Below are 27,658 nucleotides of genomic sequence, written 5' to 3'. Positions count from 1 at the left end.
TCCAGGGCACACTCCAGGAAGCACAGCCCACAGTTGGGAGTGTGCCAAGGGTGAGGAGGTGTTAGGGATTCAGTTGATGCTGAAGCGTGAGGTTCTCAGGAGGGGGGGGGGGTCACGAGAAACATGTTTAGAAAAGCAGAGGTGAGGCCCCTCATCATCCACCCATGATGCCTTGGGAGGCCACATCAAGGGATTTGGATTCGTTTCCAAATCCAATATAACTTTGAAGAGGGAAGCCCCATTCACCATGAGTGGAGCTGTGTTCCAGAAAAGTCACTGTGGCAGCAATCTGCAGACTAGGACGAGGAAGAGGATGGACCATGGAGGCCAGGTGGAGGCTGCCTCGATGGTCCAGGTAAGACCAGGCATGGCTTCCAGGAGGGAGAAGGGTGGCTGCCTGCAGACACAACCTGAGAGGGTCTGAGGACAGGTCTGCTCTTTGGAGCGAGGAAAAGGTCAGAGCAGAAGGTGAGGTTTCTTTTTTTTATATATATTTTTTAATGTTTATTTATTTTTGACAGAGAGAGAGAGAGAAAGAGCACGAGCGGGGGAGGGGCAGAGAGAGAGGGAGACAGAATCCGAAGCAGGCTCCAGGCCCTGAGCTGTCAGCACAGAGCCCGACGCGGGGCTCAAACTGTGAGATCATGAGCTGAGCCGAAGTCAGATGTTCAGCCCCCCAGGCGCCCCGAAGGTGAGGTTTCAAAGTGTGGGCAAATGGGAGGAGAGCTGTGCCATGAACAAAATGAAAGAATTAGTGGGAGGACTGCTGGGATGCAGGATAATGACCTGTCTGTTTACTACTCATGGCCACGGGCTGCAAGGCTCATGTGATTCATCAACACACACACACACACACACACACACACACACACACACACACACACTTGGTGAAGTGACAAATTACATTTCTCTCTATGCTTTTGTTCCCAAGGCTCAATCTGGTTGCAGTTCTGCTTTGAGCATTTTGTTGAGATACACAATTTGCTAATTTGACTTCCACTGATGTTCGCCCCTAAGCACATGGCTCATGTTGCAGCCATGTAATACTCCGTCTCTAGCATAAATATTGTGTTTAGGAATGTGGTATGATATGCACCAGATGATATAATTGGACAAAAACTCAAAATATCAGAAAATGACATTTTCTCTCTGCCTCCTCCAACCACCAACCCTTATAAAAAACTTGTGGGATTACAAACGTCAGAGACAGATAAGGCTATATGCTCTCTGGCCATTAGCAGGATTGGCTCATGTAAACATTCTGACTGGGAAAAAATAAACTAGTCTAACCACTTCCTCTCCAATGTCTGTACAGCAAAAAACAAGCTCTAAGGGTCCTAATGTTTACAAACTTGTATTGACTTTTGACCTATTTAATATGGAGCAAGCCTATATGCCTCTTGATATTTAGGAAATGCCCAAACTAACCTCCTGCTAAGATCCTGAGGGACCAAGGAGGGTAGAAGCCAGGAGGCACTGAGTACTCTGACCCTGGGTGGACACCTCTCCCAGTGCTGTTCTTGGGGCTAATGGCCTGTATGAGGCAATCAAGGGGAATAGTGAGGTTGGGTTTAGAAGGGTTTTTGCTATTAGCCCATTTACAAAACACGTGACCGTATCATTCTAAAATATATCTGCAAAGGCCCTTCAGGTTTGTGACTTAAGAACCACATGACTGAAGCCTTCAAGTTAAATCTCATTATTATTGATAGCATTATATAAGCCAGCAGTCATCCTATTTCAGGAATGCTAATTTGACTTACTGAATAACACTCATTTCAGTTCTCTTTTCCTAGTGGCTCCCACAAAGCTGTCAGTAGGAATTAGATGTAATTTATTCTGGGTTGTGTAATGTCATAATAAAGTTGGTTGGATTTTTTTTTTCCTCTGCAGAAACAATATCCAGAAAATGGAAGGACAATAAAAAAAAAAAATAGGTTGCTTTCCACCAAAATAAAAGTGATACATTTCCTTTTATCTCAGTTTATGCTACAGGATAAATGAAGACTTTCTGCTCAGTTAGACTGTATTCATTTCACTCCATGTTTGTTCTAGACCTCAAAACTAAAATTAGTTGTAAAACTTTCTCTTTCAGCAAAGATGGACTAACAAAGACCAGATTTTACCCTCTTGCCTAGAACGAGTAAAATTCCAGATGGAGTGTATGAAACAATGATTTTCAGACACTGGGCATCAGCAATGCAGCACAGTGATCCCCGAGGGAGAGGAAACAAGGTAAGCCCTACAATATCTTAGCTAACTGCTAGAAAGCTTGCCAGCAGTAGCACAGGAGGAGGGACCTGGGAAGAGCCTAACTATCTTCCTGAGTTGAGATGGGGCTGGGAGTCCAGGGAGGTCGAGGTGTGTAGTCTGTCAGGCAGAATACTGCAGAGGAGAGAGCTTCACAGAAAGAGAGCACGAGAGAGAACTCTGAAGATGCATAAAGGGTCCCCCTTGAGTCTTCAGCTAAATACTGACCAGTGCACACATGTAAGAAAAACTACCCGAGGCTGAAGAAAAACAACCCCAGGAGATTAGAGAGATGATCACATGGCACCAGCAACAGCTTGTGTTCCCACAAGCTGGTGACAGTAGACAATTCTTACATTTAATAGAACATCAGGTAGAATACTTAGAAGGTTAGTCCCTTAATAGTGAAGAAACATTAGCTCTAGACAAAATGCAGCTCTGATCACCTGGCAAGGCTTATAAGCAAGTTTCAAAAGGAAAATAACTATTTCTAAATAATTTAACTATAACACAGAATACAGCTCAAAAATATTTATAGGGATACAAAAATATCCAGCACTCAAGAAAGTCAAATTCAAAATGTCAAGAATGTAATAAAAAATTACCAGGCATACAAAGAAGCAGGAAAAGGTGACCTATAATGAGAATAAAAATCAATCAATTGGAAAAGACCCCAAATGATACAGGTAACAGAATTAATAGAGAAGGACATTAGAACAGTTATTATAACTATATTCAATACGGTCAAGAAACTAGAGGAAATATTGAGTGTGTCAAGTAGAGGCACAGAAGGAAATATTTGAAGAAACAATAGCTGATACTTTTCCAAATATAAAGAAAACTATAAATCCACAGATGCAAGAAGTTCAACAAACCCAAGCACAAGAAACACGAAGGAAACTACACTAAGGTGTTTCACCATCAAATTGCTTAACAATAATTGTGGAGAGAAAATCTTAGAAGAGACCAAACAACAACAACAACAACAACAAAACCATATATTACATACAGGAGAAAAAAAGATTAGAATAATACAGATTGCTTGTTGGAAACAATGGAAGCAAGAAGACTGGAGGAGAAACATCTTTACAGCACTGAAAACAAACAAACCTTTGAACCTAAAATTCACTACCCAGTGAAAATATCTTCCAAAAATGAAGGCAAAATAAAAACATTCTCATACACAAAAGCTGAAGCAATCAGTCACCAGCAGACCTGTGTAAGAAATAGGCTTTTTTTCTTTTTTTTTAATGTTTATTTATTTTTGAGAGAGACAGAGACAGAATGCAAGTGGGTTAGGGGCAGAGAGAGAGGGAGACACAGAATCCAAAGCAGGCTCCAGGCTCTGAGCTGCCAGCACAGAGCCCAATGTGGGGCTTGAACTAACGAGCCATGAGATCATGACCTGAGCCGAAGTCAGACGCTCAACCAACTGAACCACCCAGGTGCTTCAGACCTGTGTAAGAAATAGTAAAGGAGGGACGCCTGGGTGGCTCAGTCGGTTGAGCATCTGACTTTAGCTCAGATCGTGATCTCACAGTTCACGAGTTCAGGCCCTGCATCAGGCTTGCTGCTGTTGGCTCAGAGCCTGCTTCAGATCCTCTATTCTCCTCCCTCTCTGCCCTTCCCCTGCTCGCACTCTCTCAAAAACAAATAAAACATCAAAAAAAAAAAAATTAAAGAAAGAATAAAGGAAGTCCTTTGAGCAGAAAAAAGAAGTTTAGATCCATAAAAGGAATGAAAAACACTGAAAATGGCAAATATAAATATGGCAATAATAGCAAATATAAGTTAATATTGAAAAAAAGTTTAAGTCTCTTTAAGAGATAATTGTTTAAAGAACAAATAATAACAATGTATGGTTTGGTTTACTTCTACACATGTTTATAACATACACAAAGTGGTATAATATTACTTGAAGGTGGTAAGTCAAAAATGGATACTATAAACTCTAAATCAACCACAAAAAAAAAAAAACCCTAAGACAGGTAGCTAATAAGATAATTAAAAAACACACTTCTACTTCTAAATGACTTGTCAGAAAAGAAGAAATCAAAAGGGAAATGAGAAAGTATTTTGAACGGAATGGAAATGAGAACATATAAAAATTTGGAAGAACGCAGCTAAAGGAAGAAATTCAGTGCATTAAATATTTGAGGTTTCTCAAAATAACAACCTTAGCTTCGATGTTAAGAAACTAGAAAAAGAAGAGGAAATTATAGTCAGAGTTTAATCATTATAAATTCAATCCAAAAGAAGGCAAAAGAAAAAAAAAAGGAACAAGAAACAAAGAACAGATGGGAATTACAGAAAACAAATGGCAAGGTGATAGATTTAGGCCCCAAAATGGCACAAAACACATTAAATGAAGATGGTTTAAAGACTCCTAATTAAAAGGAAGGGATTGTCAGATTGGATTTTAAAAAAAAACAAAACCCAGCTACATGCTGCCTATAAGGAATATACTTGAAAAATATAAAGACACAAATAGGGTAAAAAGTAAAAGAATGGAAAAAGATATACCATCCTAACACCAGCCAAAAGAAAACTGGACTACCTTTATTAATATCAAAGTACGGTTCACAGCAAAGAATATTAATGAAGATTAAGACAGCCATTTCAAAATTCATTTCATTAAGAAGACATAATAATCCTAAATATTTATGCACTTAATAACAGAGATTCACAACACATGAAGCAAAATTGATAAACTTGAAAAGACAAAGAAATCCATAATTACAGAGATATATCAATACCACTTTCTCAACAGTTGATAGAGTAAGTAGACAGACATATGGAAGACTTGAACAACACTATCAATAAGCTTGAACCAACTGGCATAGGAAACTACCTGAGAACAGCAGAGGACATATTCTTTTCTAGGGCACACTGAGCATTTACCAAGAACAACTATATTCTGGGACATAAACAAGTCTCAGTAAGTTTAAGATGACTGGAATTATATACAGTATGTTCTCTGAACACAAATGGAATTAAAAATCCGTGGGCACCTGGGTGGCCCAGTTGGTGAAGCATTCAACTTTGGCTCAGGTTATGACCTTGCCGTTAGTGAGTTCGAGCCCCACGTCGGGCTCTGTGCTGACAGCTCAGAGCCTGGAGCCTGCTTTGAATTTTGTGTCTCCCTCTCTCTCTGACCCTCCCCCGCTTGTGCTCTGTCTCTGTCTCTGTCTCTGTCCCTCTCTCAAAAATTAATAAACATCAAAAATTTTTAAAATTTGAACTGAATGTAAATGAGAACACAGAATATCGAATGGTGGGATACCACTAAACCAGTGCTTACAAAGAAATTTATAAAAGACAAAAAAGATATTGTTTATAATAGACAAGAGTGAATTAAATCTAAAGTAATCAGAAGAAAGAAAATAATAAATAGAAATGAATAAATAAATAGAAATGAATAAATAGAAGAAAGAAAATAATAAATAAAAAAACAAAGAGAAAAATCAATGAAAACAACCCAAAAGCCTGGTTACTGTAGTTTGTTAGTCAAAAGCTCACTAAAATTGATATGTCTCTATACAGACTGACAAGAAAAAAGAAAAGAAAAGAAAAGAAGTCACAAATCCCCAGTGTCAGGAATTAAAGAGGTAGCATAACTACTGATCCTACAGATATTAAAAGTATATTATAAACAATTTCATGCCAATAAAACTGACTACTTTGATGAAATGGACAAATTCTTTGACACTACACCAAAGATGACTCAAGAATAAACAGGAAACTTAAATAGCACTATCTATTGAAAAAAATTGAATCCATAATTTAAAACTCTTCTGCAGGGGCGCCTGGGTGGCGCAGTCGGTTAAGCGTCCGACTTCAGCCAGGTCACGATCTCGCGGTCCGTGAGTTCGAGCCCCACGTCAGGCTCTGGGCTGATGGCTCGGAGCCTGGAGCCTGTTTCCGATTCTGTGTCTCCCTCTCTCTCCGCCCCTCCCCCGTTCATGCTCTGTCTCTCTCTGTCCCAAAAATAAATAAAAAACGTTAAAAAAAAAAATTAAAAAAAAAAAACTCTTCTGCAAAGAAAATTTCAAGACCAGGCAGTTCCAATGGTGAATTCTACCAAATATTTAAGTGAAAAATAATAATAAATCTACAAAAACTTTTCCAAGAAACAGAGGAGAGCCAGGAGTTAAGATGGCAGATAAGTAGGGGGACCAGAATTTCCCTTGTCCCTCAAACACAGCTGTACTGAAGTCAGACACTTGGAATACCCAAGAATACAGGCTGTGGAGTGACAGAGAAATCTCTACAGGTGGACAAAGCTTGGTGGGACAGAGGTGCCTATTCATGAATTGGAAGAGAGAAAACGGTGTCATAGGTACAAAGAGGGGGAACCCCTTCTATGGAGAGACAAAAGGAGGTAAAGAGTGGCTGTGGAAGTGTGGTTTTGTGTTTGGACAAGAGAAAAACCTCTCTGGACCATGGACTAAGGAACGAAGAATAGGGAGAGAGCCAGTTTCTACTTTGCAAACAGGCTTAAGAGCTAAAGACTGGAGTTTTCAGGGGTGCGTGACTTTCCCAGGACTAGAGTGTTGCCGTGTGCATTTGCCTGGCGGGGAGGGAGCCCGCCTCCTCGCCTGGCGGGGAGGGTACTGGAGCGATCTCGGGGGGCACGCTGGGAGAGAGCAGTCCCCTCCCTCAATTACTGTGGGAAGAGAGTGTAGTGACCTCCAATGACAAAAGACCCTGCAGGCAACAGCCAGAGGCCCTTTGTTGGCTGCACAGCGTGGAGCTACCCCAGAACTAGGTCCACGGGGTGTGGGGTCCTTTAAGACATCAGGTTTTGAATCCCAGCCAAGTGCCTAGGAGGACACACCAGATGCCTGAGCTACTCTGTGAGGGCTGCCTGAACAGGGTGGTTTGAGACACCTGGTCTGGGGAGGAGATATTCGGGTGTCACTATTTTTCTCCCCATAATCAACATGGTGGGGCTTCAGGGAACAGCACAGTGGCCCCCAGTGGAGGTGGGACCCGCTTACACCAAACCCCGCCTCTCCATGCCTGGTAACTATTTATCTACCAGAGTGAGATTGACACTGACCCAACCAGACGGCCTCTCCTCTAGACCATCACAGCCACCCATCCCAGGCACCAACAGACAACTGTCCTGTAGTTTTGAATGTTAGTCTATTTAAAAAAAATTTTTTTTAATTATTTTTTTCCCTCTTTTCTTTCCTTCTCTTCTCTTTTCCCTTCTTTTTCTTTCTACCCTCCTCTTTTCTTTTTTCTTTCCTTTGGAATCAAGCTCATAGTTTCTGATTTGATTTTTGGTCAATTCTTATTTTCTTTCTTTCTTTCTTTCTTCCTTTCTTTCTGTTGTTTTTTTAATGAGGAATGCTTATTCTTTTTATACCTTTTCTGTATCTCCTTCCTCTTTATTTTCCTCTCCCTCTCTCTGGATTAAGTCTTATAGTTTCTCTGATTCTCTGCCTATATTTCCACCCCATCCCCCTTTCATTTCTCTTCTTGTATGGGATAAGGCTCCCCCCGCCCACCACCACTTTGCTTTCCTTTTTTCCAGGGATACTTCAATGAACAAATCAAAGCACACTTGGTGGAAGATCCAAACAATCCACCACTACAAGCAGTGGATGAGAGCAGCCAAAGACAACAGAGTGCATGCAACACACTCCAAAAACACTTACTGAAGTGCCTGGCCCTGGACAGTGTGTGACCCCTTCTTAAGATAGTAGTACTTGCAGGTGCAGGACATAAAACAAGCTATTACATCATGTAAATGACAGAAGCCTAGCCACAATGATGAAATGGAAGAATTCTCCTCGAAAGAAATTCCAGGAAGAAATGACAGCCAGAGAATCGCCCAAAACAGATATAAATAATATATCTGAACAACAATTTAGAAAAATAGTCATAAGACTAATAGCTGGGCTTGAATAAAGCATAGAAGACAGCAGAGAATGTATATTGGTGCATAGATCAAGGACATAAGAAGTAGTCACGATGAATTAAGAAATTTTGTAAATGAGATGGAAAATAAACTAGATGCAGTGACAGCAAGGATGGAAGAAACAGAGGAGAGAATAGGTGAAATAGAAGATAAAATTATGAAAAATGATGAAGCTGAAAAAAAGAGGGAACAGAAATTATTAGACCATGAAGAGATAATTAAAGACTAAGTGATTCAATGAAATGAAATAATATTATCTGTATCACAGGAGTTCCAGAAGAAGAGGAAGAGAGAGAAAGGGGGAAAAGGTTTATTTGAACAAATTATAGTTGAGAACTTCCCTAATCTGGGGAAGGAAACAAACATCCAAGTCCAGGGGGGCACAGAGAACTCCTTTCAAAATCAACTAAAACAGGTCAACACCATTACATATCATAGTGAAACTGGAAAAATACAAAGATAAAGAGAATTCTGAAAGCAGCTAGGGACAAATGGGTCTTAACTTACAAGGGTAGACACATAAGGGTAGTAGCAGACCTGTCTATTGAAACTTGGCAGGCCAGAAATGAGTGGCAGAAAATATTCAAAGTGCTGAACAGGAAAAATATGTAGCCAAGAATCCTTTATCCAGCAAGGCTGCCATGCAGAATAGAAAGAGAGATAAAGAGTTTCCCAGATGAACAAAAACTAAAGGAGTTCATGACCACCAAACCAGCCCTGCAGGAGATCCTAAGGGGGACTCTGTGAGTGAAAAGCAGCAAAGACTACAAAGACCAAAGACATCACCATAAACACAAAACCTACAGATAACGCAATGACACTAAATCCTTACCTTTCAATAATCACTCTGAATGTAAATGGACTAACTGCCTCAATCAAAAGACATAGCATATCAGAACAGATAAAATAACAAGATTCATCTATACGCTGCCTACAAGAGACTCATTTTAGACCTGAAGACACCTGCAGATTGAAAGCAAGGGGATGGAGAACCATCTATCATGCTACTGGATGTCAAAAGACAGTACAGCCATACTTATATCAGACAAACTAGATTTTAAAACAAAGACTATAACAAGAGATGAAGAAGGGCACTATGTCATAATTAACAGGTCTATCCATCAAGAAGAGCTAACAATTGTAAATGTTTATGACCTCAACGTGAAGCAACCAAGTATATAAATCAATCACAAACATAAATAAATGTAGAGATAATAACACCATGATTGTAGGTGACTTTAATATTCCACTTACAACAATGGACAGATCATCTAGGCAGAAAATCAATAAGGAAACAACAGCTCTGAATGACATATTGGACGAGATGGACTTAACAGATATATTCAGAACTTTTCATCCAAAAGAATACACATTCTTCTTGAGGGCACATGGAACATTCTCCAAAATAGATCACATACTGGTTCACAAAACATCCCTCAACAAATACAAAAGGACTGAGATCATACCATACATATTTTCATATCACAACACTATGAAACTTGAAATCAACCCCAAGAAAAAATTTGGAAAGTCCCCAAATACATGAAGGTTAAAGAATATCCTACTAAAGAATGAATGGGTCAACCAGGAAATTAAAGAAGAAATTTAAAATATATGCAAACAAATGAAAATGAAAACACGGCAGTCCAAAACCTTTGGGATGCAGCAAAGGCAGTCCTAAGAGGAAAATACACTGCAGTCCAGACCTATCTCAAGAAGCAAGAAAGGTCCCAAATACAGAACCTAACCTCACACCTAAAGGAACTAGAAAGACAGCAGCAAAGAAAGCCCAAAGCCAGCAGAAGAAGAGAAATAATAAAGATTAGAGCACTCGGGGCGCCTGGGTGGCGCAGTCGGTTAAGCGTCCGACTTCAGCCAGGTCACGATCTCGTGGTCCGTGAGTTTGAGCCCCGCGTCGGGCTCTGGGCTGATGGCTCAGAGCCTGGAGCCTGTTTCCGATTCTGTGTCTCCCTCTCTCTCTGCCCCTCGCCCGTTCATGCTCTGTCTCTCTCTGTCCCAAAAATAAATAAACGTTGAAAAAAAAATTAAAAAAAAAAAAAAGATTAGAGCACAAATAAACAGTATAGAATAAAATAAAAAGCAACCAGTAGAACAGATCAATGAATCTAAGAGCTAATTTTTTGAAAGAATAAGCAAAATTGATAATCCCCTAAGGAGACTTCTCAAAAAGAAAAGAGAGAAGACCCAAATAGATCAAAATCATGAATGAAAGAGGAGAGATCACAACCAACACCACAGCAATACGAACAATTATTAGAGAATACTACGAAAAATTATATACCAACAAACTGGACAATTTGGAAGAAATGGACAAATCCCTAGATACACACACACTCAAAAGGGAAGAAATAGAAAATTTGAACAGACCCATAACCATCAAAGAAATTGAATCAGTTATCAAAAATCTCCCAAGAAATAAGAGTCCTGGGCCAGAGGCTTCCCAGAGGAATTCTACCACACATTTAAAGAAAGTTAATACCTATTCTTCTCAAGCTGTTCCAAATAATAGAAACAGAAGGAAAGCTTCCAGATGCATCCTATGAAGCCAACATTATCTTGATTTCCAAACCAGAGACCCCACTAAAAAGGAGAGTTACAGGCCAATACCCCTGATGAAAAATGGGGGCAAAAATTCTCAACAAGATACTAGCAAATCGAATTAAACAGTATATTAAAGGAATTTTTCACCGTGATCAAGTGGGATTCATGCCTGAGCTGCAGGGCTGGTTCAATATTTGCAAATCAATCAACATGATACATCACATTAATAGGAGAAAGGATAAGAACCATATGATTCTGTCAATAGATGCAGAAAAAGCATTTGACAAAATACAGCATCGTGTCTTAATATAAACCCTCAAGAAAGTCAGAATAGAAAGAACATACCTTAACGTCATAAAAGCCAGATATGAAAGGCCCACAGCTAATATCATCCTCAATGGGAAAAAACTGAGGGCTTTCCCCCTGAGATCAGAAACACAACAGGGACGTCCACTCTCACCACTGTTGTTTAACAGAGTGTCGGAAGTCCTAGCCTTAGTAATCAGACAACAAAATGAAATGAAAGGCATCCAAATTGGCAAAGAATTCAAACTTTCACTTTTCACAAATGACATGATACTCTACATGGGAAACCTGAATGACTCCACCAAAAAACTGCTAGAACTGATACATGAATTCAGCAAAGTCACAGGATATAAAATCGATGTACAGAAATTGGTTGCGTGATATACACCCATAATGAAGGAACAGAAAGAGATACCAAGGAACTAGTCTCATTTACAATTGCATCAAGAACCATAAAATACCTAGGAATAAACCTAAACAAAGAGGTAAAAGATCTGTATGTTGAAAATCACAGAGCGCTTATGAAAGCAATTAAAGAAGACACAAAGAAATGGAAAAATATTTCATGCTCATGGATTGGAAAAACAAATTACCCAAAGCAATGTACATATCCAATGCAATCCCAATCAAAATTTCACCAGCATTCTTTACAGAGCTAGAACAAACAATCCTAAAATTTTTATGGAACCACAAAGGACCCTGAAAAGCCAAAGTAATGTTCAAAAAGTAAACCAAAACTGGAGGCATCACAATCCCAGACTTTAGCCTGTATTACAATGTTGTAATCATCAAGACAGTATGATATTGGCACAAAAACAGACACATAGACGAATGCAATAGAATAGAGAACCCAGAAATGGACCCACAAACGTATGGCCAACTAATCTTTGACAAAGCAGGAAACAGTAACCAATGGAAAAAAGACAGTCTCTTTAGCAAACAGTGTTGGGAGAACTGGACAGCAACATGCAGAAGAATGAAACTGGACCACTTTCTTACACCATACGCAAAAATAAATTCAAAATGGATGAAATACCTAAATGTGAGACAGGAAACCATCAAAATCCTAGAAGAGAAAACAGGCAACAACCTCTTTGACCTCAGCCATAGCAACTTCTTATTTGACATGTCTCCAAAGGCAAGGGAAATAAAAGCAAAATTGAACTATTGGGACCTCATCAAGATAAAAAGCTCTGCACAGCAAAGGAAACAGTCAACAAAACTAAAAGGCAACTGACAGAATGGGGGAAGATATGTGCAAATGACACATTGGATAAAGGATTAGTATCAAAAATCTATAAAAAATTCACCAAACTCAACACCTAAAAAAACAAATAATCCAGTGAAGAAATGGGTAGAAGACATGAATAGACACTTTTCCAAAGAAGACATCCAGACGGCAAACAGACACACGAAAAGATGCTCAACACTACTCATCATCAGGGAAATACAAATCAAAACCACAATAAGATACCACCTCACACCTGTCAGAGTGGCTAAAATTAACAACCTAGGAAACAACAGATGTTGGCGAGGCTATGGAGAAAGGGTAATAACTCTTTTGCACTGTTGGTGGGAGTGCAAACTGGTGCAGCCATTCTGGAAAACAGTGTAGAGGTTCCTCAAAAAATTAAAAATAGAATTACCCTATGACCCAGCAATAGCACTACTAGGAATTTATCCAAAGATATAGGAGTGCTGATTCGTAGGGGACATGTGCCCTAATGTTTATAGCAGTGCTATCAACAATAGCCAAAGTATGGAAAGAGCCCAAATGTCCATCAACTGATGAATGGATAAAGAAGGTGTGGTATATATACACAATGGAATACTACTCGGTGATGAAAAAGAATGAAAGCTTGACATTTGCAACAATGTGGATGGAAGTTGAGGGTATTATGCTAAGTTAAGTAAGTCAGTCAGAGAAAGACGGATATCACATGTTTTCCTTCACATGTGGAATTTGAGAAACTTAACAGAAGACCATCGGGGAAGAAAAGGAAAAGTAAGCTACAAATAGAGAGGGAGGCAAACCAGAAGAGACTCTTAAATACAGAGAACAAACTTAGGGTTAATGGCGGTGGTGGAGGTTGCAGGGTAGGGGCGTGGGAAAATGGGTGATGGGCATTGAGGAAGGCACTTATTGGGATAAGTACCGGGTGTTGTATGTTAGTAACGAATTACGGGAATCTACTCCTGAAGCCAAGACTACACTGTATGTTAGCTAGCTTGACAATAAATTATTAAAGAAAAAAAAAAAAAAAAAAACAGAAGAGGAAAGAATACTACCCAAATCATTATATGAGGCCATCATTACCCTGATACCAAAACCAAAAATAGTTATTACAAGAAAAGAAAATTACAATCCAACATCCCTCATGAACATCAATGCAAAAATTATTTTAAAATGTTGGCAAATAGAATTCAGCAAGATAGAAAAAGGATAATACACATCACAACCACATATGGCTTGTCCCAGAAATACAAGATTTGTTTAACATTCAAAAATCAATCCATAAAAAAGAATACTCAAATGACCGTCTCAATAAATGTAGAAGAAGTAATGGAAAGTCCTGCATTTATTTCTGACAAAATTCCTTAGCAAACCAGGAATAGAAGAGAACCTTACTCAACTTGACAAAAGGTATCTATGAAAAACTGACAGCTAACATTTATATTTAATGAGGAAATACAGATGCTTTCCTACTAGGAAAGCAAGGTTTTTCACTCTCATAACTTCTATTCGACTTGTACTAGAGGATCTAGCCAGAGCAATGTGACAAGGCAAAGAAATAGAAGGTAGAAAGACTGGAAAGGAAGAAATAAAACTGCCTTTATTTGCACATGACATAATTGTACAGAAAAGCTGATGAGATCCACAAAAAAGCTACTAGCACTAATAAATAAGTTTAACAGTTTATAGGTTATAAGGTCAATACAAAATCAGTTATATTTCTAAATACTAGCAATGAACAATCAGAAATTTAAATATAAAAACCCAAAGCATTTATAATACCCTAGGATTATGATAATGTAGCGATAAATTTGACAAAATATGCTAATCTTGTGTATGGAAAACTACAAAATATTGCTGGAAAAAATATTTTTTTTAAAAATAGCAAGATAGGGGCGCCTGGGTGGCTCAGTCGGTTGAGCATCCGACCTTGGCTCAGGTCATGATCTCACAGTTTGTGGGTTCGAGCCCCGCGTCGGGCTCTGTGCTGACAGCTTGGAGCCTGGAGCCTGCTTCGGATTCTGTGTCTCCCTCCCTCTGCCTCTTCCCCACTCATGCTCTGTCTCTCTCTGTCTCTCAAAAATGAATAAATGTTAAAAAAATTTTTAAAAACTAAAAACATAGAAAGATATACTGTGTTCGTGAATTGGAAGACTCAATATTGTTTAACATCTCAGTTCTCCTTGGGTTAGGCAAAGGTTTGTAAAAATACATTAAGGCATGATCCATAAAAGAAAAGTTTGATAAATGTTAGTTCTTCAAAATTAAGACCTTCTGCTCTTCACAGGACACTCTTAAGATAATGAAAAGACAACTGCAGGGAAAATCTTTGCAAATCACCTATCAGATAAAGGACTTTGCCTTAAAACTCAGTTATAACAACAACAAAAAATCCAACCCAATATTAAATGCACAAATAATTTTAACAGATACTTCACCAAGCAGACATATGGATGGCAGATAAGCACGTGAAAAGCTGTTTAACATCATCTGTCAATAGGGAAATGCAATTTAAAACCATGATGAGATGGTTTTAATAGACAATTTAATACACAATTCTTAGGGTGTCTAAAGTGAAAGATGGACTATACTAAGTATTGACAAAGATGTGCAGGAACTGAAATGCTCATACACTGCTGGTGTGAATGTAACAGGGCACAATCACTTGGAAACCAGTTTGTCAATTTCTTGAAAAATTATACACATATCATATGGCTTAGCCATTCTGCTCCTAGGTATTTATTCAATGTACATGACAGCATATCTTTACACAAAGACTTGTACATGAATATTCATAGCAGCTTTATTTGTAATAGCCCCAAACTGAAAACAGCCCAGATGTCCATGAACTGATGAATGGAAAAACAAAAGGTAATATATCGATGGGGCGCCTGGGTGGCTCAGTCAGTTAAGCGTCTGACTCTTGATTTTGGCTCAGGTCATGATCTCACAGTTTCATGAGTTCGAGTCCCTGCAGAGCCTGCTTGGGACTCTCTCCCTCTCTCTCTCTGACCCTCCCTTGCTCACACTCTCCCCGTCTCTCTCAAAATAAATAAGTAAACTTAAAAAAGTATTTTAAAAAGGTGATATATCCATACAATGGAATACTACTCAGAAAGAAAAAGAAATGATCTACTGATACATGCAACAAAATGGATTCATCTCAATGTTACTCTGAATGAGAGAAGGCAGGAAAAAAGTCTAAGTATTGTATAAATCCATTTATATAAAATTCTAGAAAATGATAAGTAGCCTATGGTGAGGGAAAACAGACCAGTAGTTGGGGTGCCTGGGTGGCTCAGTCGGTTGGGTGTCCAACTTCGGCTCAGGTCATGATCTCACAGTTGGTGAGTTTGAGCCCCACATCAGGCTCTGTGCTGACAGCTCAGAGCCTGGAGCCTGCTTCAGATTCTGTGTCTCCCTCTCTCTCTGCTCTTCCCCTGCTCACACACTGTCTCTCCCTCTCAAAAATAAATAAAGATAAAAAAAAAAAAAAGAAAGAAAACAGACCAGTAGCTGCCTGGGGACAGGGATGTAGGATTGAGGAGTGGTGGAAAAGAGCAACTAGAAAGAATACGGGAAACCTTTAGGAGTGTGAGGGACATGTTCATTAACTTGATTATGGTGGTGTTTTCATGGATATCATCTATGTGAAGACTTACCAAATTGTGCATTTTAAATATGTAGAGTTTACTATATATAAATTATACTTCAATGAAGCTGTAAAAAAGAAAATCAGGTATGATCATCTGAGTGTCAGTCAGATCGTTTCTCTCATGGTGTTGACTTTTGCTGTTGACTACCAAACTAGGGAAGCTCTCTCTACCCCATTTGAACCAGCTACCTTGCAGTGTTCAGACAACAGTCAAGTTTTCCCTGAAAATGGGTTGCTTTTCTCCAGCACTGTGTGAGTTAACTTGACAAGTGACCATAATTGAAGAATAGAGACAACCAAGGAGTGAAATTGCAAGTTATAAGGTCCCAAACTGACCCACTTTGTGTGGTGGGGGTGGGGGCGATGGCTGAGACACTGGAATCCAGACATGACAGGTAAACAGGGAGTGCTGCAGGTAGAGGAAGGACAAATAAAAAGCAGGGAGTGAGAAACCCAGTTCTCCTTTACTCTCATTTTTTATCACACTAGTATGCTTCTGAGGTCCTTGGACAGATAACAAATACTTAAATTACACCCATAGACTAAACAGTGATTTAAAATAGTAATATCAGAAAGGAACTTAATTTATCTGAGAGAAAAGTGATAGCTACCAAGTCAAACAATTAAAGACCATTTGCCTTGGTTTTCTGGCTATCTTGTAAGGTGGGGCATCACCAACCAATTTCTATGACCATAAGGTCATTTTCAGATCGACATTCCCCAGTAATATTTTAATGACTTGTGTTCACAGGCAATATTGGGCCAACATATTTAACCCAGGTAGACTTGGTTCCAGTGGTAGAACAAGAGCAAAAATAACATGATAACCATTTGGTGAAGGGTTGTCCCATGAGCCTGAGTCCTCCAGCCCCCAACTCTGTCAAAACTAAATCAGTTTCTTTTCCTCTTCAAAGTCACATTCAAAGTAAATCCACATTTGTTTTCAGCAGCAAGAATCAGTCTCATAAAAATCATAAGATTTTCCTACCTTGACAAAAATTGTTGAATTGCACTCTTGCAATGCCTCCATTAAACTAATCACGTGGAGGCACACCATTTCCACCATCTGAAACAACAAACATGAAAATCAGTTCCACTCCCAGTAGTGCAGAAATCTCGAAAGCTAGTCTGCAGCCACAGAGGATCCATGCCATGTGCCCACGAGGCTTTTGGCACAATGACCAGAGGGGACCACAAGCAGTAGTGCTTATTCACCTCTAAAACTTCAACTAGAAAGTGACTTTAAAAAGCTCCAGAGGTTTTTCATTTGGCATGCCTTCCTTATCTAACTCGGGGCTGCCAATGCAACGGGGTATTGATCTTGCTAATCTGCACTGAATTGTGATTCATACCAGAGGATAAATGCCTTCTGCTTCCCTCCTTCCAACTACAGAACTTGGGCTTATGTCCTTTTCTTCATCTTGACCCTTTTTCCACAGTTTCTTCACCTGGAGCAGCTGTTTAATTTATTACACACCTGTCTTTGTGGCTTTGTTCTCTAGGGAACAAGGTAGCCACGCTGATGACAGTTCAAAAGTCCCTGATCAGAAATTCCTAAGGCTGGATTTTAAACACTACAAGGGAATTTTACCAGACTAGCATACATAGTTTAACACATTTTTCAGAAAAAAGTTAACTCAAATCTGTTAGTAGCATTATTTGTACAAAACTCATTTGTAACATTCATTTCTAACATTTATATGTCAAAGAGATTTGGAGCAGAGATATAAATGGTGTCAAAAAACTAGTATCAACAGAAGGAAACCGAATCTCTATTTAAGGTCCCAGTTTCATTGCCTGTAAAGTAACAGAATGCTTGATCTCCAAGTTCTTCTTCAGTCTCAGACTCTATGATCCAATAAATGTTTCTCAGAACTGTTTGTGCACCCTAAAATTGCCACATAAATTTCCTCTAAATTGAACTAAAATACCTCTCTCCATACAGAATTGCCTCATAACATCTGCTTCTCTAAAGAAAAGAAAGTGCTTCACTAAAGGAAATATATAATCCCCTTTCCAATTAGAGCTGAAAGAAACTGTTTCTTAGAGTAGTATCAATCAATCAAAAGTCATTTCCGTTATGCCTTTTGTGGACGGTGCATTGTTGGGTTTCTGGGCACACTGGGATCATCGTTATGATGTTCTTCCAGATCCCCTGCCCCTCACAGAGGAGAGTTAGCCTGATAAAGCCCCCCATAACCAAGATACTAACTGTTGCTTTCTCCACTGAGGATCCTCCTTCAAAGTAGCAAAGGACTTCCTTGTAAATTCCTTCCATACACCCTCTGAGCCTGACTTCACAGGACTAATCCAAGCTTGTTCGATGAAGTGGGCTCATGCTAACAATACCTCAGATATTTTTCAGTGAGGGTTAGAGCAGCCCCTCTCTTGGTGAGCCATCTGAGCTAAAACTGAACTGGATTTGAAGACTGGGGGAGCTCAGGTCCTCCTAGGGCAACTCAGAAGGGTGAGGCCCTTTTCAGGGTTTGAGCCCTGGGTAGAATGAACATGTGTGGTTGGTCTGCTCTTAAATACCACCAGAGGATGACCCAACTGGCTAGGGTTTTTCCAAATTGCCTTGGAATCCAAAAATAATATGAATCTCCTTTTGACTTTATAGCACAAAACAACCCTTAAAGGTAGATTTCATATAAAATAAATTTTTGGCACTAAGCAGAGCAAACAAAAGTTTCTACTAAATTTATTTGCTTGCTTTGTTTCTCATCAAACTTATTATACAAGCAGAACATCCAGCTTATAATGTAAAAACCCACTGATATAATATTACAATTGAGACCCTTAAAGAACAGACAATGTGAGGGCTGGGTGTAGGTTACACCTTTTATCCACGATGGGAAATTTATTCGTGGACTCACCACTTTGTTGTGAGCCATCAGCTGAAGGATGCTGGGTGTCACCCTGCTCCAAAACTCCAGTGCGGTCAGGATCGCCGTGAAGCTGAATTCATTCTGACTTTGGACATTTGTAGCTACGGCACTTTGTTCGCAATATACGGTCCAGAGCTGAGCAAAGATAAATGCGTGGAAGAGAGAACACATATGCAGCACGGAGGTCTGAAAAGGAGGAGACAGGAGCCGTTACATTTCAGTGGGCTACAGTGCTCCACAGGGCCCATCCCACACGGTCTCGGCCTTCTGAGGAGCACGGCCAAAGCACATCTACTTCCAGAGATCGGAGGCTGAAGGAGTTCTCTATGAGTTACAGATTCGTGATTCACCACCTTAAGACAATCTGCTTTTCGCTCTGTCAGTGGGAGTGTGCTGAGAGAACAAAGCATCTTTCCAAAGAGAAGGCACCTTAGCTTGCAGAATGCTACCCACCGCCTTGCCTGTTAATGACAATGACGTTCTCATGCCTAAACTAGATCAGGGAGAATAATCACTCTACCATCTTGAGGTGTTTCCTCGCCTGTAACATGGGGATGATAGTACCCTCCTCAAAGAGCTGGCGTTAGGAGGAATCAGGTGGCATGTCTGAACACATTGCCCAGCAATGTGTTACTAATTATACTATTACCAGTAGTAGAAATGGCAGCAGCAAGCACTAGTGGTGAGCACGGACTGAGCATGCACCTACAATGTCCCAGACACCGTGCTAAAGACTTTCCAAAGACCACTCCATAATTCTCAAACCATCCCCTCGTCTCTTTTACAGATGAAGAGCTGGAGCTCAGAGAGGTCACAAGGTCAAGGTACCTTGACAAGGTACCTTGTACAAATGACCAAGTACCATCGTTAGGAATCAAACACAGCTCTGGCTTCAAATACTAGGAGCTGACTGCCTGGCCCCTTTTGCAAATATCATTCAGGCTGTTTGGATGGTGCTCTACTTTATCACAGAGTCAGCTTTCCCTGGCCCACATCCCAGCTGCTCCCAAACCCACCCTGACTTCCCGGAACTTGCCTAAGCTTGTGAAGGGCCCTTGGCTTCTCTTAGCTGATTAGTACCAGTGTGTCTGGTTTGCTTACACTGGCTTATGACTGATGCCTGCCTTGGGTTTACTTTATTCCCTTAAGCACATCATCTGTCTCTACAATTTACTAAGTTCCTCTGTGTCGGTGATTCCAGCGTGTGCTTTAGTGAGTTCCCAACTGGCCTTCTTATTTTCATTTTGTATCTTTATAGATCTATCTCTAGAGATGTGAGTTGAAAAGATAGTGCATGAAAAATCAGAGCATAAATTTTCCTCCAATTCATATTCGGTTCCAAAAACTGATCATGGGATTTTTATTATATTTCTAGCCTTTTATTTCTCTTCATTATTTTGAGACAGAAATGCCTAGGAAGCTAACTCTTGCCTGCCTCCATAATTTATCTTTATAAAAGTAAACAAAGACAATTTAAGGGGGAAGAAAAGATAGTGCGGGAATTTAAACAACTTTAAATAAGGCATTAGCACAAAGTCGCTTTCCTAACATCCACAGGAGGGCAAGTGATAAGATGCATTTTCTTCTCAGAAGAAACATAATAGGCCGATGACGGTTTCCATTAGCAATTTCGATGCCTATGGTCTTAAGGTTGCAGAAATCGCTTACCTTTGATTGCTCTGGAAATCCAATCAGGATGACAATGAGATGGTCTGCAATATGAGAGCCGGCATCCAGAGGTATGGGCAGGCACGGAGAGGAGGCATTTGGACACACCGCGTTATGAGTGAGGGAGCCCAGGAGCAGCCAGGACAGCAGACGGATGCGGGAGATGCACTCGATGAATTCTTTCGGCCTATCAAGTAGAAGGAAGCGTTAACGGCGATCTTTATGGTTTCCGTTTTGTTGGGCGCTCACCAACGGCTTATTGATGGCATTAAAAGTGTGGTTTTATAGGTGATTACCTACAATAAAACACCCAGGTGACAGTGCCAACAAAATGTACCTGTTTTTCTGCTCGCCCTCTCTAATCCCGGACCCTAGCTGCTTGAGCAACGAGCCGCTTCTGGTGACAACACGGGATTAAAAATCATTCTTCCACCGACCTTGCTGCCCTTCTGACTAGCTGCTTTTTCTAAACTCTTTCCTTTCTTCTTAGAAGGTCTCACATCCCCACTAGAGGGGAAGGAATAGAGGCGGAGATGTAACACACGCCACCCATTTTCCTGCCCTGCAGTCATTGTCTCCTGCTGCTCTCCTGCCCTCCTGCCCGCCTCGCCCCAGCTCCAAGCCTTTCCTCCAGCCAGGGAGCCGACCGTGCAAAATGGAGTGCTCACAGAAACCAGCCCATGGGCCCCTCTCCTTTCTCCGCCTCCTTGCGCTCTATTTCATCTTTGCTATGGATTTTGTTCAAGCCACAATCTAACATGCTCCTTGAAGGCAGAAGCTATGTAAGTGCTCAATAAATACCTATTGATTTATTTAACTAGTTGAAATTAAGAGTTAAAATCGCACTTCGAAGCTCCAGGTTTTCGTCATCCATCAGGATATGGCTGAGGTTTTCGTAGGAGGGCAAGTTCCTGTTACTGTCAGCATAGCATGGAAGTGCTCGTGTTCAAAAATGCTGCTAGGTCAGCAGGTATGGAGATGCGGCTCACCTCCTACCTTCCCCACCATCACACTGCACTCCCATAAATCTTCAAGGCATTCATTTGCTCTGAGTCCCAGAAAACCCGGGGTGGTTCCCTGACTCACTGACCCCCACTGCTAAAATAATAAGGGCCTTACCCTTGTTGCATTGCAGAAGGGGGATGATAGAGCCAAGGCAGGTAGCGAATCACAGCCTTGTTATCTCTGTGGTTGCCCCGTGAGATTTCCATGGCTGTAATCTGAGCCAGCCCAACTTTGAGGTGTCCACCAAAAGTATCTTCATGCAGAGGCTGGGAACATGTCTTCATGTGGCTCTGCAAAAACAAATGGTATTTCATGGCTTTGGCAGAGTACCTGGAAAACTCCTGGTTGCTCTTTAAAAAGATCAGGTTGTCATTCCCTCACCTTCTATCACCACTCCCAAGTATACAACCCATTTAAACTTCTTCAATGGTTTCCCATTTTTCTTAGGATAAAGGGGGAGAGGGGAAATTCCTTAGCATGGCCTAAAAAGCCTGGAATGATCTAGTGACTGCAGACCTCTGCATCCTACCCCTTCATCCCCTCTACACTGGCTCCCTCCCATTACCAGCCTTTGCTTGTGCTGGTCTCTCTGCCCGAAACACTGTTCCTGCCTCTCTTCACTTAATTGACTGCTATTCATTGTGCACGTTTTAGCTCAAGTGTCACGTCCTCCAGGAAGTCTTCCCTGACCTCCCTGGCTAGGCCATATCATCCTATTAGAAGCTCCTATACCACTGTGTACCCCTTCTTCAGAGCAATTATGAAAGTCACGATTTTACACTATGTTATATGAGATTTTCATTAAAATTGGCACCTCACTACCAGACTATAAATTAAATGAGCATGGCTACTGTGTCCTTTTGCTCATTGTTGCATCCCTACATGCCTAGAACAACACCAGGCACATTATGGGTGCTTGGTACATATCTGTTGAATTAATGTAGAAAAGTTCCTTCTCTTGGTGTGGCTTAGTTGAAAGAGCACTGAAATGGAAACTGAGACCTAGGCTTCGGCCCCAGTTTAGGCCACTTGCCACTTGGCCTTTCTAATCTGTCTCCTAAATCGGAGGGTTGGATTATATCTCTAGTCCCCAACCTTTTGATCATCATGGATCCTTCTTACTGTTTTTCTCTGTATTTTGAAAGTGGTTATAAAGCTAGCTCAAGTGTTTAGGTAATGAGATCTCCTCTTCTTGACACTTGATGCCAAAGCCATCTGAGTGTGGGCCACCAGATTCGGGACTCAGTAACCAGCACGTGGTCAAGTACCAGGGGGGCTTACTTAGGAATGAGTGGGTTCAGATACTGTGAGAAGTCACCAGTTTAAATTCCGATTCTACTTTCCATCTAGCATTTGCAAATCCATCCCTATCCCAAGAAGCACCTGGATCATTGGAGCAGAGTCTAGAAACTGAGTTGGGCGATGGAGGAACCTCATTTGTAGCTGATGAGCTTCTGGGATGACTAGATCCTGTTTAACCAAAAGGATCATTTAGTGCCAGGTTGCCGTCTGGCTGTTCCTTGGACCATGTTTGGATTCCCTTCTGCCCTCTGTCCAGGGCCTTCCCCAAATCTCTCAAGACTATCAATCTTTTAGCTCCCTAGTCAACTCACGGCAAGGAAGTTGACTTACATCAGTGATTCATCCCACCCTGTGAGGCACTCAGTCAATAAGCTCGACAACTTTGCTGGGATCTTGTCCACATGCAAATCAGAGTTTGTCCCATCCCTTGTCTTTAATCATTTTCTTGAAGAAGAGAGCTTTGATGCAGATAACCATGAAAGGCTTATGTTTGCATAATGTGTTCCAGTTTACAAAAGTCTCTTTGCACGCACTGTGCCACATCAAACCTCCTAACAGTCAGTAAAGTTAGATATTAGGCTTGTGTCACAAATGAGGGAACTGAGGCTCAAAGGTAGTTAAATGACACCACATGGCATAGTGAAAAGAGAGTGATCTGGTGCCGCTACAGTCTTAGGCCAACCCTGACTCCACTGCTTATCGGTAGCGCCACCTTGAGCACAAATCACAGCACTAACCCAGACCTCAGTTTCTACATGTGTAGAATGGAGACGCTTTAACAGGGGGCAGCGGGAGAACTGAATGAATGGCCAAAGTAGAGCCATTCCTGCCATGCAAACAGCCTTTCCTTTCTCTTTTCCCTCTTGCGCGGGCTGAACTCAGTTCTCCAGGCTCCCAAGACAGGGACTGTTAGAGAGCACCACAGCTGCCACCCCAGGTAACAATAAGTCCCATCTGGTCTGCGTAAGTCCCTAAAACTGCTTCTGTCTTGCTCACCTGAGAAGTGAGCAGTGTAGGTAAGCCCTCTTACCTTCAGTTTGGTGAGAGTGTGCATGTCCGCCATGAAGTCCAGCACTTCGTTGATGTACTGCCTCACACACTCCATCGCGGCTGTCCCACACTGAAACACAAGGACACCGCTGGGTGGGCCCTCCGAGCCACCGCCTTCACTTTGGCCCTGACTGCGGTCACTGTCTTGTTGTGACTTCACGCTGTTTACTAACGAGTTGTTTCACATTCTGGAGTTCTGACTCACTCCGTTACTCTCCACCATCTGTAACTGTCTGCCCGCAGTTTGGACAAAAATTGATAAAAGGTTTATGGTGAAGAGGTAAGAAACGGGCGGCCTAGGGTAGACTGGGTTAACATGCTTTTTTCCCACTGGGTGATCTAACTGATTTTTGTTTGCTTGTTTTTGTTTTTGTTTGCTTTTAATATAATTTATTGTCAAATTGGCTAACATACAGTGTATACCACGTGCTCTTGGTTTCAGGGGTAGATTCATTCCCGTGATTCATCGCTACATACGACACCCAGTGCTCATCCCAACAAGTGCCCTCCTCAAGGCCCATCTGTTTTTGTTTTGTTTTCATTTTGAGAGAGAAAGAAGGAGAGCACAAGCAGGGGAGGGACAGAGAGAGAGAGAATCCCAAGCAGGCTCTGCACCATCAGCATGCCACCCAACATGGGGCTCAAACTCACAAACTGAGATCATGACCTGAGCCAAAACCAAGAGTAGGACACTCAACTGACTGAGCCACTCCTGTCTGCTTATTTTTAAACTGGTCTGGGGGCACCAAGATGGCCCAGTCAGTTAAATGTCTGACTTCAGCTCAGGTCATGATCTCACAGTTCGTGGGTTTGAGCCCCACATCAGGCTCTGTGGTGACAGCTCAGAGCCTGGACGGAGCCTGCTTTGGATTCTGTGTCTCCCCCTCTTTCTGCCCCTCCTCTCTCTCTCTCTCTCTCTCTCTCTCTCTCTCATAAATTAACATTAAAAAAAATTTAAACCAGTCTGTGTACAAAAATTATCTTATGTAGAGCCATTATGCATCAGAGTCTTTATGACATGAATCACCCTAAAACTACAGTAACCCTTATCACTCTGGGGAGTCTTAGATACACATAAAATACGTGCCACCTAATTCAAACACCAGAATCTCGAATCTTTTTCCATCAAAAAAGAAAAGTATATAAACAAACATCACATTTGCTGAAAGGGTCAAAAATTCTTATTTTCAAGTGACTTACAATCTAACTCCTTACACACAGCAGGCGTACTATTAAATAGATAAACGTGATTGCTGCGTTCTTGCTAGGGATAAAGCAAGAAAAAAAATGAAATGAAATGATCAGCTTCCCCACACGCACTGGTAGCATGTTTGGGAAATTTTAAAGGCAAAGAAAGCATACTTGTGTCTCTGGTTATTAAATGACATAAACCTGCCCAGGGCAGTGCAGTGAATTTAGGATTATAAGCAAAGAAAAGGAAACCGAACAGGCGGGCTGCTACATCAAAGCTGTATGAGAAAACCCACACATCAGGCCGGGTGTAATGTGGATGAAAAGCAGCCCGTCTTTGAAGCCATCTGAATACTATGCTAAGGCCTTTCTTAGCTTTCTTTTGGAAAATCTGGAACATTGTATACTTAACTAGCTCACCCAGTGGCTCTCATTTTCCCATATTCATGTAAATCTGCACAGCCCTGAACTGTATCACCTCCCATCTCTTCTACAATGTTACGCCTGTCAGTTCCTCTGACAGGATAACAGACAGTAAAATAAGGTCATTGGCGGTTCTGTCAGAGTGTTTTCCAAGCATTTCATATGTTCTAAGGTTTTCTTCTTTTAATTTAAATCAAGTGAAGGAATTATAAAAGGTTATTGTGTTCTTGCTTTTGGAATATGAATCCTTTGGTGCAAGAAAGGATTTCCCTCCGATTTATTCCATTTTCTCTGACCTTTCACATGTCATGCAAACAGGAGCATATACTCTGTTCTTTAATTTCTTGAAAGGGATTTGTTTCTCTCATAGGCAATATTTTATATCATTTCAGCTAGGCAAATGTCAAAGAAAATAATTACTAGGAGCATTATTCAATATTTGTCTTTTCACTTTGAATTTCAAAGAATGAGAGCAAAGAGTTTACTAATATGCAGTTACTTTTGCTCTAGAGACAGGATCTACATCTAATAAAAGCCTTAAAATACAGGATCATCTTAGGGAGCCTCTACACTTATAAAACAAAGCATGTAATTTCTAACCCCCCCCTTTTTTTCTACTTTGCAAAACATAAGCATAGCCTTGATGTGTTGTTTTAAAAAAAGAAAGTCAAGCTCCACTTGTTTTCAAAGGCCTATATTTATTTCAATGGGAAACTGATGATAAGGTGTTGAAAAAGTACTCTAAACTCAAAAACATGAACGCAAGTGAATCATATCCAATTCTTCCTTGAAACTTATGTCTGATTTTAAAGTTATGTTTCTTAGATTGTAAGGAACATATGCTCACTGTGGAAAACTTGGAAAAACAGAAATTAACAAAAATCACATAGTCCTAATTCTTGTCCTCCATCAGTGAAACCACTACCACCGGTATTTCCTTCCAACGTGTTTTGAACACATATAACATACACATATACATATAATTTTTATAAGCCTGAGATCATTTTTTTGTAATCTGCTTTTAAATTAAATCCATCATAAACATTTTCCAGTTATTTATTCTTTTAAAACTTGAGGCTGTAGCCACATAATAGTCTTTTTTATAGATGTATCTTACCTTTTTTTTTATTACGAAATTTATTGTCAAATTGGTTTCCATACAACACCCAGTGCTCATCCCAACAGGTGGCCTCCTCAATACCCATCACCCACTGACCCCTCCCTCCCACCCCCCATAAACCCTCAGTTTGTTCTCAGTTTTTACGAGTCTCTTATGTTTTGGCTCCCTCCCTCTCTAACCATTTTTTTTCCCTTCTCCTCCCCCATGGTCTTCTGTTTGTACCTTACTTTATTTAAACAATACACTAATGCTGGTCAACACCAAAAAACCCCCCAAAAAACCACAATCTGATTTAACAATGGGCAGAAGACATGAATAGACACGCTTCCAGAAAAGATACCCAGATGGCCAGCAGACACATGAAAAGATGCTTAATATCACTCATCGTCAGGGAAATACAAATCAAAATCACAATGAGATATCACCTCACACCTGTCAGAATGGTAAAATTAAAAAGGCAAGAAATAACAAGCATTGGGGAAGATGTGGGGAAAAAGGAACCCTTGCATAGTGTTGGTGGCAATGTAAGCTGTATGGTCACTGTAGAAAACAGTATGGAGGTTCCTCAAAAAACTGAAAATACAAACACTGTAGGATCCAAAATGTCTACTACTGGGTATTTACCCAAAGAAAACAAAAGCACTAATTCAAAAAGACATGCGCCCCTATGTTTACTGCAGCGTTATTTATAATAGCCAGCATATGAAGGAAACGTAAATGTCCACCCATAGATAAATGGAGAAGGAAGATATGGAATGGAATATTATGCAGCCATAAAAAGGAGGAGATTGTGCCATTTGAGACATGGATGGACCTAGAGGTATTATGCTAAGTGAAATAAGGCAGACTGAGTAAGACAAATACCAAACGATTTCACTCATACATGGACTGTAAAATAATAAGGAAGTATAAACAAACAAATAAAAAGCAGAATCAGACCTATAAACACAGAGAACAAACTGATGGTAGCCAGAGCAGAGGGGTGAGGGTGGGCAAAATGAGTGAAGAGGAGTGGGAGACACAGTTTTACAGTTACGAAATGAAGAAGTCACAGAAATAAAAGGCACAGCATAAG

General features: G+C 40.6%; 1 protein-coding gene and 1 long non-coding RNA gene across 24 annotated transcripts in view; one reads left to right on the top strand and one right to left on the bottom strand.

The window, feature by feature from the left end:
- The window catches only part of UNC79 (unc-79 subunit of NALCN channel complex), a 280,616-nt gene that overhangs the window by 4,809 nt on the left and 248,149 nt on the right, over positions 1 to 27,658 (bottom strand). For 22 of the 23 annotated variants that reach the window (XM_040478108.1, XM_040478112.1, XM_040478092.1 and 19 more), the window contains 5 exons: positions 23,830 to 23,919; positions 21,612 to 21,787; positions 20,493 to 20,679; positions 18,813 to 19,010; positions 16,925 to 17,002 (listed from right to left, as the gene is read on the bottom strand). In XM_040478108.1, the coding sequence (XP_040334042.1) occupies positions 16,925 to 17,002; positions 18,813 to 19,010; positions 20,493 to 20,679; positions 21,612 to 21,787; positions 23,830 to 23,919 (729 nt within the window). Of the gene's footprint in view, positions 1 to 16,237; positions 16,346 to 16,924; positions 17,003 to 18,812; positions 19,011 to 20,492; positions 20,680 to 21,611; positions 21,788 to 23,829; positions 23,920 to 27,658 lie in introns of those variants that run through there. The other variant, XM_040478102.1, reaches the window with a different exon arrangement.
- On the top strand, positions 644 to 8,053 carry LOC121032225 (uncharacterized). The gene is made up of 2 exons (XR_005791153.1): positions 644 to 2,235; positions 7,793 to 8,053. It is a non-coding gene; the product is annotated as an uncharacterized LOC121032225 (long non-coding RNA).

Source organism: Herpailurus yagouaroundi, unplaced genomic scaffold (assembly GCF_014898765.1).
Source record: "Herpailurus yagouaroundi ecotype Mexico unplaced genomic scaffold, PumYag 141, whole genome shotgun sequence".
In the NCBI taxonomy this organism is placed as follows: domain Eukaryota; kingdom Metazoa; phylum Chordata; class Mammalia; order Carnivora; family Felidae; genus Herpailurus; species Herpailurus yagouaroundi.
This window is presented reverse-complemented; position numbering and strand designations above follow the sequence as displayed.